We start from the raw sequence: 14,569 nt of genomic DNA on the forward strand, positions 1-14,569 counted from the left end.
CTGCTATAATACTGCCCCCTATGTTCTGCTATTGTACAACTGCTATAATACTGCCCCCTATGTTCTGCTACCGTATAACTGCTATAATACTGCCCCCTATGTTCTGCTACTGTATAACTGCTATAATACTGCCCCCTATGTTCTGCTACCGTATAACTGCTATAATACTGCCCCCTATGTTCTGCTACTGTATAACTGCTATAATACTGCCCCCTATGCTCTGCTACCGTATAACTGCTATAATACTGCCCCCTATGTTCTGCTACCGTATAACTGCTATAATACTGCCCCCTATGTTCTTCTACTGTATAACTGCTATAATACTGCCCCCTATGTTCTGCTACTGTATAACTGCTATAATACTGCCCCCTATGTTCTGCTACTGTATAACTGCTATAATACTGCCCCCTATGCTCTTCTACTGTGTAACTGCTATAATACTGCCCCCTATGTTCTGCTACCGTATAACTGCTATAATACTGCCCCCTATGTTCTGCTACCGTATAACTGCTATAATACTGCCCCCTATGCTCTTCTACTGTGTAACTGCTATAATACTGCCCCCTATGTTCTGCTACCGTATAACTGCTATAATACTGCCCCCTATGTTCTGCTACTGTATAACTGCTATAATACTGCCCCCTATGTTCTTCTACTGTATAACTGCTATAATACTGCCCCCTATGTTCTGCTACCGTATAACTGCTATAATACTGCCCCCTATGTTCTTCTACTGTATAACTGCTATAATACTGCCCCCTATGTTCTGCTACCGTATAACTGCTATAATACTGCCCCCTATGTTCTGCTACTGTATAACTGCTATAATACTGCCCCCTATGTTCTGCTACTGTATAACTGCTATAATACTACCCCCTATGCTCTGCTACCGTATAACTGCTATAATACTGCCCCCTATGCTCTTCTACTGTGTAACTGCTACAATACTGCCCCCTATGCTCTGCTACCGTATAACTGCTATAATACTGCCCCCTATGCTCTTCTACTGTGTAACTGCTATAATACTGCCCCCTATGCTCTGCTATTGTACAACTGCTATAATACTGCCCCCTATGCTCTGCTATTGTACAGCTGCTATAATACTGCCCCCTATGTTCTGCTACCGTATAACTGCTATAATACTGCCCCCTATGCTCTGCTACCGTATAACTGCTATAATACTGCCCCCTATGCTCTTCTACTGTGTAACTGCTATAATACTGCCCCCTATGCTCTGCTACCGTATAACTGCTATAATACTGCCCCCTAGGCTCTTCTACTGTGTAACTGCTATAATACTGCCCCCTATGCTCTGCTATTGTACAACTGCTATAATACTGCCCCCTATGCTCTGCTATTGTACAGCTGCTATAATACTGCCCCCTATGTTCTGCTACCGTATAACTGCTAAAATTCTGCCCCCTATGTTCTGCTACCGTATAACTGCTATAATACTGCCCCCTATGCTCTGCTACTGTACAACTGCTATAATACTGCCCCCTATGTTCTGCTACCGTATAACTGCTACAATACTGCCCCCTATGCTCTGCTACCGCATAACTGCTATAATACGGCCCCCTATGCTCTGCTACCGTATAACTGCTATAATACTGCCCCCTATGCTCTGCTACCGTATAACTGCTATAATACTGCCCCCTATGCTCTGCTACCGTATAACTGCTATAATACTGCCCCCTATGTTCTGCTACCGTATAACTGCTATAATACTGCCCCCTATGCTCTGCTACCGTATAACTGCTATAATACTGCCCCCTATGTCCTGCTATTGTACAACTGCTATAATACTGCCCCCTATATTCTGCTACCGTATAACTGCTATAATACTGCCCCCTATGTTCTACTACCGTATAACTGCTATAATACTGCCCCCTATGTGCTACTACCGTATAACTGCTATAATACTGCCCCCTATGCTCTGCTACTGTATAACTGCTATAATACTGCCCCCTATGTTCTACTACCGTATAACTGCTATAATACTGCCCCCTATGTTCTGCTACTGTATAACTGCTATATACTGCCCCCTATACTCTGCTACTGTATAACTGCTATAATACTGCCCCCTATGTTCTACTACCGTATAACTGCTATAATACTGCCCCCTATGTTCTAATACCGTATAAGTGCTATAATACTGCCCCCTATGTTCTGCTACCGTATAACTGCTATAATACTGCCCCCTATGTTCTGCTACCGTATAACTGCTATAATACTGCCCCCTATGTTCTGCTACTGTATAACTGCTATAATACTGCCCCCTATGTTCTGCTACTGTATAACTGCTATAATACTGCCCCCTATGTTCTGCTACTGTATAACTGCTATAATACTGCCCCCTATGTCCTGCTACCGTATAACTGCTATAATACTGCCCCCTATGTTCTGCTACCGTATAACTGCTATAATACTGCCCCCTATGTTCTGCTACTGTATAACTGCTATAATACTGCCCCCTATGCTCTGCTACTGTATAACTGCTATAATACTGCCCCCTATGTTCAGCTACTGTATAACTGCTATAATACTGCCCCCTATGTTCAGCTACTGTATAACTGCTATAATACTGCCCCCTATGTTCTACTACCGTATATCTGCTATAATACTGCCCCCTATGTTCTGCTACTGTATAACTGCTATAATACTGCCCCCTATGCTCTGCTACTGTATAACTGCTATAATACTGCCCCCTATGTTCAGCTACTGTATAACTGCTATAATACTGCCCCCTATGTTTAGCTACTGTATAACTGCTATAATACTGCCCCCTATGTTCTGCTACCGTATAACTGCTATAATACTGCCCCCTATGTTCTGCTACCGTATAACTGCTATAATACTGCCCCCTATGTTCTGCTACCGTATAACTGCTATAATACTGCCCCCTATGTTCTGCTACTGTATAACTGCTATAATACTGCCTCCTATGTTCTGCTACTGTACAACTGCTATAATACTGCCCCCTATGTTCTGCTACTGTACAACTGCTATAATACTGCCCCCTATGTTCTACTACCGTATAACTGCTATAATACTGCCCCCTATGTTCTGCTACCGTATAACTGCTATAATACTGCCCCCTATGTTCTGCTACTGTATAACTGCTATAATACTGCCCCTATGCTCTGCTACCGTATAACTGCTATAATACTGCCTCCTATGTTCTGCTACTGTATAACTGCTATAATACTGCCCCCTATGTTCTACTACCGTATAACTGCTATAATACTGCCCCCTATGTGCTACTACCGTATAACTGCTATAATACTGCCCCCTATGCTCTGCTACTGTATAACTGCTATAATACTGCCCCCTATGTTCTACTACCCTATAACTGCTATAATACTGCCCCCTATGTTCTGCTACCGTATAACTGCTATAATACTGCCCCCTATGTTCTGCTACTGTATAACTGCTATAATACTGCCTCCTATGTTCTGCTACTGTACAACTGCTATAATACTGCCCCCTATGTTCTGCTACTGTACAACTGCTATAATACTGCCCCCTATGTTCTACTACCGTATAACTGCTATAATACTGCCCCCTATGTTCTGCTACCGTATAACTGCTATAATACTGCCCCCTATGTTCTGCTACTGTATAACTGCTATAATACTGCCCCTATGCTCTGCTACCGTATAACTGCTATAATACTGCCTCCTATGTTCTGCTACTGTATAACTGCTATAATACTGCCCCCTATGTTCTACTACCGTATAACTGCTATAATACTGCCCCCTATGTGCTACTACCGTATAACTGCTATAATACTGCCCCCTATGCTCTGCTACTGTATAACTGCTATAATACTGCCCCCTATGTTCTACTACCCTATAACTGCTATAATACTGCCCCCTATGTTCTGCTACTGTATAACTGCCATAATACTGCCCCCTATGTTCTACTACCGTATAACTGCTATAATACTGCCCCCTATGTTCTACTACCGTATAACTGCTATAATACTGCCCCCTATGTTCTACTACCGTATAACTGCTATAATACTGCCCCCTATGTTCTACTACCGTATAACTGCTATAATACTGCCCCCTATGCTCTGCTACTGTATAACTGCTATAATACTGCCCCCTATGTTCTACTACCCTATAACTGCTATAATACTGCCCCCTATGTTCTACTACCCTATAACTGCTATAATACTGCCCCCTATGTTCTACTACCGTATAACTGCTATAATACTGCCCCCTATGTCCTGCTACCGTATAACTGCTATAATACTGCCCCCTATGTTCTGCTACCGTATAACTGCTATAATACTGCCCCCTATGTTCTGCTACTGTATAACTGCTATAATACTGCCCCCTATGTTCTGCTACTGTATAACTGCTATAATACTGCCCCCTATGCTCTGCTACTGTATAACTGCTATAATACTGCCCCCTATGTTCAGCTACTGTATAACTGCTATAATACTGCCCCCTATGTTCAGCTACTGTATAACTGCTATAATACTGCCCCCTATGCTCTGCTACCGTATAACTGCTATAATACTGCCCCCTATGTTCTGCTACCGTATAACTGCTATAATACTGCCCCCTATGCTCTGCTACCGTATAACTGCTATAATACTGCCCCCTATGCTCTGCTACCGTATAACTGCTATAATACTGCCCCCTATGCTCTGCTACCGTATAACTGCTATAATACTGCCCCCTATGTTCTGTTACTGTATAACTGCTATAACACTGCCTGCCATGATGCCTCTTTGCTGGGATACCCCTTTCTCATCCGCAGTTAGAGCGGCCCACTAAGCAGGTGCGGGAGGCGGAGGAGAGACTGAAGGCCATTCCTCAGTTCTGTTTTCCGGACGCCCGGGACTGGCTGCCGGTGTCGGAGTACAGCAGGTCGGTGGCGCCTCTGCGTTGCTCTGCGCTTCCCTTTTCGGGTCTCTTCGGTTTCTTTGATGGTTTTATATGTCTTTCCGTCTCCTGTTGTAGCGAGACGTTCTCTTTCATGCTGACGGGTGAAGATGGCAGCAGGCGGTTCGGATACTGTCGGCGACTTCTTGTAAGTACCAAATATTTTCTATTTTTTTACCTGTTGGAGTGAAATGTAAATCTCATTCAATACTGGAGATTGTAGAGATGTCAGAACCTGAGACCTCGTGTGATGCTGGATGATTATACAGGGTAACGTGAGTAAAACCGAGTGCTATCACAGAAGGTCGGATACTCTGCGGACCTGCAGCTTTCACAGCTGAGGGTTTGTTACAATATGGTCAGTGTAAAAAAAAAAATAATAAAAAAAAAGTTTTATAAGCTGCATAATTCTCCAGCCTAATACAGCTGTGGAAGCGGGAGGGGTTAACCTGTGAGACCCCTGATTGTTGTTGTGGAGTATTAAAGGCTGCAGTCTGTACGGGACCCCTCGGCGCGATATGTGCGGGACCCCTCACCTCGATCTCCCACTCTGTAATTGGAGGAATACTCCCAGCAGTGTTATTACCATCTCCCTGGTGACCGGTGTCCAGGATCCGGGTGACTTGTGCCGCCCTATTGTGCAATCACGTCTTTATTTACCTTCACAGCTTTTGTCTGGCGCACGGCGCGGCCCGCAGGAATGTACCGCCATAGTGCAAGTCAGCACGGAGACCAAACACGTCCGACCGCAGGGAACGCAGCACACGATGGGGGAGTAGTGATGTGTACCACAGACAACTGGAGAGGATTAGATACACGGCTCAGCAGACGTATCACACAGGATGGGATTAGATACACGGCTCAGCAGACAGTATCACACAGGAGAGGATTAGATACACGGCTCAGCAGATGGTATCACACAGGATAGGATTAGATACACAGCTCAGCAGACGTATCACACAGGAGAGGATTAGATACACGGCTCAGCAGACGTATCACACAGGATGGGATTAGATACACGGCTCAGCAGACAGTATCACACAGGATGGGATTAGATACACGGCTCAGCAGACAGTATCACACAGGATAGGATTAGATACACGGCTCAGCAGATGGTATCACACAGGATAGGATTAGATACACGGCTCAGCAGATGGTATCACACAGGATAGGATTAGATACACAGCTCAGCAGACGTATCACACAGGATGGGATTAGATACACGGCTCAGCAGACAGTATCACACAGGATAGGATTAGATACACGGCTCAGCAGACAGTATCACACAGGATAGGATTAGATACACGGCTCAGCAGACAGTATCACACAGGATAGGATTAGATACACGGCTCAGCAGACAGTATCACACAGGATAGGATTAGATACACGGCTCAGCAGACTGTATCACACAGGAGAGGATTAGATACACGGCTCAGTAGACAGTATTACACAGGAGAGGATTAGATACACGGCTCAGCAGACAGTATCACACAGGATAGGATTAGATACACGGCTCAGCAGTCAGTATCACACAGGATAGGATTAGATACACTGCTCAGCAGACAGTATCACACAGGATAGGATTAGATACACGGCTCAGCAGACAGTATCACACAGGATAGGATTAGATACACGGCTCAGCAGATAGTATCACACAGGAGAGGATTAGATACACGGCTCAGCAGACAGTATCACACAGGATAGGATTAGATACACGGCTCAGCAGACAGTATCACACAGGATAGGATTAGATACACGGCTCAGCAGCCAGTATCACACAGGATAGGATTAGATACACGGCTCAGCAGCCAGTATCACACAGGATAGGATTAGATACACAGCTCAGCAGCCAGTATCACACAGGATAGGATTAGATACACGGCTCAGCAGAAAGTATCACAGAGGATAGGATTAGATACACGGCTCAGCAGACAATATCACACAGGAGAGGATTAGATACACGGCTCAGCAGACAGTATCACACAGGATAGGATTAGATACACGGCTCAGCAGACAGTATCACACAGCAGAGGATTAGATACATGGCTCAGCAGACGGTATCACACAGGAGAGGATTAGATACAAGGCTCAGCAGACTGTATCACACAGGATAGGATTAGATACACCGCTCAGCAGACAGTATCACACAGGAGAGGATTAGATACACGGCTCAGCAGACAGTATCACACAGGAGAGGATTAGATACACGGCTCAGCAGACAGTATCACACAGGATAGGATTAGATACACGGCTCAGCAGACAGTATCACACAGGAGAGGATTAGATACACGGCTCAGCAGACAGTATCACACAGGAGAGGATTAGATACACGGCTCAGCAGACTGTATCACACAGGATAGGATTAGATACACGGCTCAGCAGACAGTATCACACAGGAGAGGATTAGATACACGGCTCAGCAGACAGTATCACACAGGAGAGGATTAGATACACGGCTCAGCAGACAGTATCACACAGGATAGGATTAGATACACGGCTCAGCAGACGGTATCACACAGGATAGGATTAGATACACGGCTCAGCAGACGGTATCACACAGGAGAGGATCAGATACACGGCTCAGCAGACAGTATCACACAGCAGAGGATTAGAAACACGGCTCAGCAGACGGTATCACACAGCAGAGGATTAGAAACACGGCTCAGCAGACGGTATCACACAGGATAGGATCAGATACACGGCTCAGCAGACGGTATCACACAGGAGAGGATCAGATACACAGCTCAGCAGACGGTATCACACAGGAGAGGATTAGAAACACGGCTCAGCAGACAGTATCACACAGCAGAGGATTAGAAACACGGCTCAGCAGACAGTATCACACAGAAGAGGATTAGATACACGGCTCAGTAGATAGTATCACACAGGAGAGGATTAGATACACGGCTCAGCAGACAGTATCACACAGGATAGGATTAGATACACGGCTCAGCAGACAGTATCACACAGGATAGGATTAGAAACACGGCTCAGCAGACAGTATCACACAGCAGAGGATTAGAAACACGGCTCAGCAGACAGTATCACACAGCAGAGGATTAGAAACACGGCTCAGCAGACAGTATCACACAGCAGAGGATTAGAAACACGGCTCAGCAGACGGTATCACACAGGATAGGATTAGATACACGGCTCAGCAGATGGTATCACACAGGAGAGGATCAGATACACAGCTCAGCAGACGGTATCACACAGGAGAGGATTAGAAACACGGCTCAGCAGACGGTATCACACAGCAGAGGATTAGAAACACGGCTCAGCAGACAGTATCACACAGAAGAGGATTAGATACACGGCTCAGCAGACAGTATCACACAGCAGAGGATTAGAAACACGGCTCAGCAGACAGTATCACACAGGAGAGGATTAGATACACGGCTCAGCAGCCAGTATCACACAGGAGAGGATTAGATACACGGCTCAGCAGACAGTATCACACAGGAGAGGATTAGATACACGGCTCAGCAGACAGTATCACACAGGATAGGATCAGATACACGGCTCAGCAGCCAGTATCACACAGGAGAGGATTAGATACACGGCTCAGCAGACAGTATCACACAGGAGAGGATTAGATACACGGCTCAGCAGACAGTATCACACAGGATAGGATTAGATACACGGCTCAGCAGACAGTATCACACAGGAGAGGATTAGATACACGGCTCAGCAGCCAGTATCACACAGGAGAGGATTAGATACACGGCTCAGCAGACAGTATCACACAGGAGAGGATTAGATACACGGCTCAGCAGACAGTATCACACAGGAGAGGATTAGATGCATGGCTCAGCAGACAGTATCACACAGGATAGGATTAGATGCATGGCTCAGCAGACAGTATCACACAGGATAGGATTAGATGCACGGCTCAGAAGACAGTATCACACAGGATGGGATTAGATACATGGCTCAGCAGACAGTATCACACAGGATAGGATTAGATACACGGCTCAGCAGACAGTATCACACAGGATACGATTAGATACACGGCTCAGCAGACAGTATCACAGGATAGGATTAGATACACGGATCTGCAGACAGTATCACACAGGATAGGATTAGATACACGGCTCAGCAGACGTATCACACAGGATGGGATTAGATACACGGCTCAGCAGACAGTACAACACAGGATAGGATTAGATACACGGCTCAGCAGACGGTATAACACAGGATAGGATTAGATACACGGCTAAGCAGATTGTATCACACAGGATAGGATTAGATACACGGCTCAGCAGACAGTATCACACAGGATAGGATTAGATACACGGCTCAGCAGACAGTATCACACAGGATAGGATTAGATACACGCTCAGCATACAGTATCACACAGGATGGGATTAGATACACGGCTCAGCAGACAGTATCACATAGGATGGGATTAGATACACGGCTCAGCAGACAGTATCACACAGGATGGGATTAGATACACGGCTCAGCGGACAGTATCACACAGGAGAGGATGAGATACACGGCTCAGCAGACAGTATCACACAGGATAGGATTAGATACAGCTCAGCAGACAGTATCACACAGCAGAGGATTAGATACACGGCTCAGCAGACAGTATCACACAGGATCGGATTAGATACACGGCTCAGCAGACAGTATCACACAGGATAGGATTAGATACACGGCACAGCAGACAGTATCACACAGGATAGGATTAGATACACCGCTCAGCAGGCAGTATCACACAGGATAGGATTAGATACAGCTCAGCAGACAGTATCACACAGCAGAGGATTAGATACACGGCTCAGCAGACAGTATCACACAGGATAAGATTAGATACACGGCTCAGCAGACAGTATCACACAGGATAAGATTAGATACACGGCTCAGCAGACAGTATCACACAGGATAGGATTAGATACACGGCGCAGCAGACAGTATCACACAGGATAGGATTAGATACACGGCTCAGCAGACAGTATCACACAGGATAAGATTAGATACACGGCTCAGCAGGCAGTATCACACAGGATAGGATTAGATACACGGCTCAGCAGACAGTATCACACAGGATAGGATTAGATACACGGCGCAACAGACAATATCACACAGGATGGGATGAGATACCCGGCTCAGCAGGCAGTATCACACAGGATAGGATTAGATACACGGCTCAGCAGGCAGTATCACACAGGATAGGATTAGATACACGGCTCAGCAGATAGTATCACACAGGATAGGATTAGATACACGGCTCAGCAGATAGTATCACACAGGATAGGATTAGATACACGGCTCAGCAGACAGTATCACAGGATAGGATTAGATACACGGATCTGCAGACAGTATCACACAGGATAGGATTAGATACACGGCTCAGCAGACGTATCACACAGGATGGGATTAGATACACGGCTCAGCAGACAGTACAACACAGGATAGGATTAGATACACGGCTCAGCAGACGGTATAACACAGGATAGGATTAGATACACGGCTAAGCAGATTGTATCACACAGGATAGGATTAGATACACGGCTCAGCAGACAGTATCACACAGGATAGGATTAGATACACGGCTCAGCAGACAGTATCACACAGGATAGGATTAGATACACGCTCAGCATACAGTATCACACAGGATGGGATTAGATACACGGCTCAGCAGACAGTATCACATAGGATGGGATTAGATACACGGCTCAGCAGACAGTATCACACAGGATGGGATTAGATACACGGCTCAGCGGACAGTATCACACAGGAGAGGATGAGATACACGGCTCAGCAGACAGTATCACACAGGATAGGATTAGATACAGCTCAGCAGACAGTATCACACAGCAGAGGATTAGATACACGGCTCAGCAGACAGTATCACACAGGATCGGATTAGATACACGGCTCAGCAGACAGTATCACACAGGATAGGATTAGATACACGGCACAGCAGACAGTATCACACAGGATAGGATTAGATACACCGCTCAGCAGGCAGTATCACACAGGATAGGATTAGATACAGCTCAGCAGACAGTATCACACAGCAGAGGATTAGATACACGGCTCAGCAGACAGTATCACACAGGATAAGATTAGATACACGGCTCAGCAGACAGTATCACACAGGATAAGATTAGATACACGGCTCAGCAGACAGTATCACACAGGATAGGATTAGATACACGGCGCAGCAGACAGTATCACACAGGATAGGATTAGATACACGGCTCAGCAGACAGTATCACACAGGATAAGATTAGATACACGGCTCAGCAGGCAGTATCACACAGGATAGGATTAGATACACGGCTCAGCAGACAGTATCACACAGGATAGGATTAGATACACGGCGCAACAGACAATATCACACAGGATGGGATGAGATACCCGGCTCAGCAGGCAGTATCACACAGGATAGGATTAGATACACCGCTCAGCAGGCAGTATCACACAGGATAGGATTAGATACACGGCTCAGCAGATAGTATCACACAGGATAGGATTAGATACACGGCTCAGCAGATAGTATCACACAGGATAGGATTAGATACACGGCTCAGCAGACAGTATCACACAGGATGGGATGAGATACACGGCTCAGCAGACAGTATCACACAGGAGAGGATTAGATACACGGCTCAGCAGATAGTATCACACAGGATAGGATTAGATACACGGCTCAGCAGACAGTATCACACAGAGTAGGATTAGATGCACGGCTCAGCAGACAGTATCACACAGGATAGGATTAGATACACGGCGCAGCAGACAGTATCACACAGGATAGGATTAGATACACCGCTCAGCAGGCAGTATCACACAGGATAGGATTAGATACACGGCGCAGCAGACAGTATCACACAGGATAGGATTAGATACACGGCTCAGCAGACAGTATCACACAGGATAAGATTAGATACACGGCTCAGCAGACAGTATCACACAGGATAGGATTAGATACACGGCTCAGCAGACAGTATCACACAGGAGAGGATTAGATACACGACGCAGCAGACAGTATCACACAGGAGAGGATTAGATACCCGGCTCAGCAGACAGTATCACACAGGAGAGGATTAGATACCCGGCTCAGCAGATAGTATCACACAGGATAGGATTAAATACACTGGTATATGATGGTGATTACAGCTCCATGTTTCTGTTCGTTATTTTGTATGACCCCCGGTTATTTTCCATTATGGGGTCTTGTGAGAGGTCGATCTGCAGACAGCGGGGGGTGTTTGTGACACCTCGGGGTCTTGTCGTCTTTGAGCGCCCCTCATCTCAGTTTTTCTGCAGACTGTGGGCTGAAAGCGATGCTCTGCAGATTGGTGGCGTCGCTGTGTGATAAAATGAGATTATTCCAGATTCCTCCTATAAATGTTCTGTCTTTAGCGGATTTTATAGTATTTGTGTTTCCGTCTCCTGGAGATGAATTTTCCTGCTTCCTCTGCACGAAATTAGTGATTTCGACTTAGTCAGATCCGGTGACGACACTGCGGGTAATGAAGTGGGGTAGTAATGTTCTGTCAGAGAGGGGTCGGTGCAAGAATCAAAACCTCCTTGTGCTTCATCACAGGAACCACAATCCTTGTTTTCAAGCCCCAGTTCCCTTCTCCAATATCCCATCGTGTGTAGGAATGATGAGGGTCATGACCCCTGGACACTGCATTTTTCCCTTTTTTTTTTGCTAACATTGGGGTCAGGTAACAGTTTGCAGGTTCTGGTTACCTTATACCCCCCAAAACGGGGGTGCCGGAGCAGTTCAGATGTAGACCACCCATGAGGAAGGTGTAAGGGTTCGTCAGTGCAGACCAAGCATGAGGAACGAGATGAGACAGCCAGCAGCAGATTGAGACTTCCCCCTAATAGAGATGAGACAGCCAGCAGCAGATTTAGACTTCCCCTAATAGATGAGACAGCAGCAGATTTAGACTTCCTCCCTAATAAAGATGAGACAGCTGGTTTTGACCATCCAGAAGGAATGGATACGAGTTATCCAATTCTAGGTTTATCCTGCCCACAAGGAATAGAGATAAGCCAGCTAGGAGTGTGTTCAGACCACCCATGAGGGCTTGAGATGTGGCAGCCAATAGCAGGTTTAGACCGCCCATGAGGGCTCGAGATGGAGCAGCCAATAGCAGGTTTAGACCACCCATGAGGGCTTGAGATGAGGCTGCCAAATAGCAGGTTTAGACCACCCATGAGGGCTCGAGATGGAGCAGCCAATAGCAGGTTTAGACCACCCATGAGGGCTTGAGATGAGGCGGCCAATAGCAGGTTTAGACCACCCATGAGGCCTTGAGATGAGGCGGTCAATAGCAGGTTTAGACCACCCATGAGGGCTCGAGATGAGGCTGCCAATAGCAGGTTGAGACCGCCCATGAGGGCTCGAGATGAGGCTGCCAATAGCAGGTTGAGACCGCCCATGAGGGCTCGAGATGAGGCTGCCATTAGCAGGTTGAGACCGCCCATGAGGGCTTGAGATGGAGCAGCCAATAGCATGTTGAGAACGCCCATGAGGGCTCGAGATGAGGCGGCCAATAGCAGGTTTAGACCGCCCATGAGGGCTTGAGATGGAGCAGCCAATAGCAGGTTTAGACCGCCCATGAGGGCTCGAGATGAGGCTGCAAATAGCAGGTTTAGACCGCCCATGAGGGCTTGAGATGAGGCGGCCAATAGCAGGTTTAGACCGTCCATGAGGGCTCGAGATGAGGCTGCCAATAGCAGGTTTAGACGGCCCATGAGGGCTCGAGATGAGGCTGCCAATAGCAGGTTTAGACCGCCCATGAGGGCTTGAGATGAGGCGGCCAATAGCAGGTTTAGACCGCCCATGAGGGCTCGAGATGAGGCGGCCAATAGCAGGTTTAGACCGCCCATGAGGGCTCGAGATGAGGCGGCCAATAGCAGGTTGAGACCGCCCATGAGGGCTCGAGATGAGGCTGCCATTAGCAGGTTGAGACCGCCCATGAGGGCTTGAGATGGAGCAGCCAATAGCAGGTTGAGAACGCCCATGAGGTCTCGAGATGAGGCGGCCAATAGCAGGTTTAGACCGCCCATGAGGGCTTGAGATGGAGCAGCCAATAGCAGGTTTAGACCGCCCATGAGGGCTCGAGATGAGGCTGCAAATAGCAGGTTTAGACCGCCCATGAGGGCTTGAGATGAGGCGGCCAATAGCAGGTTTAGACCGTCCATGAGGGCTCGAGATGAGGCTGCCAATAGCAGGTTTAGACGGCCCGTGAGGGCTCGAGATGAGGCTGCCAATAGCAGGTTTAGACGGCCCGTGAGGGCTTGAGATGAGGCGGCCAATAGCAGGTTTAGACCGCCCATGAGGGCTTGAGATGAGGCGGCCAATAGCAGGTTTAGACCGCCCATGAGGGCTTGAGATGAGGCGGCCAATAGGTTTAGACCGCCCATGAGGGCTTGAGATGAGGCAGCCAATAGCAGGTTTAGACCGCCCATGAGGGCTCGAGATGAGGCGGCCAATAGCAGGTTTAGACCGCCCATGAGGGCTCGAGATGAGGCTGCCAATAGCAGGTTTAGACCTCCCATGAGGGCTCGAGATGAGGCTGCCAATAGCAGGCTCAGATTGCCCATGAGAGCTTGAGATGGGGCAGCCAATAGCAGGTTTAGACCGCCCATGAGGGTTCGAGATGAGGCGGCCAATAGCAGGTTTAGACCGC

At 47.2% G+C, this 14,569-nt stretch overlaps 1 protein-coding gene across 3 annotated transcripts in view; it reads left to right on the plus strand.

Annotated features, from left to right (window-relative positions):
* DENND2B (DENN domain containing 2B) overlaps nt 1–14,569 on the plus strand; it is a 433,939-nt gene that overhangs the window by 274,045 nt on the left and 145,325 nt on the right. For all 3 annotated transcript variants that reach the window (XM_073659026.1, XM_073659025.1, XM_073659024.1), the window contains 2 exons: nt 4,777–4,886; nt 4,980–5,049. In XM_073659026.1, coding sequence (XP_073515127.1) covers nt 4,777–4,886; nt 4,980–5,049 — 180 coding nt within the window. The remainder of the gene's footprint in view (nt 1–4,776; nt 4,887–4,979; nt 5,050–14,569) is intronic.

Source organism: Phyllobates terribilis, unplaced genomic scaffold (assembly GCF_046119375.1).
Source record: "Phyllobates terribilis strain yellow unplaced genomic scaffold, ASM4611937v1 Scaffold_13__5_contigs__length_258822181, whole genome shotgun sequence".
Lineage (NCBI taxonomy): Eukaryota > Metazoa > Chordata > Amphibia > Anura > Dendrobatidae > Phyllobates > Phyllobates terribilis.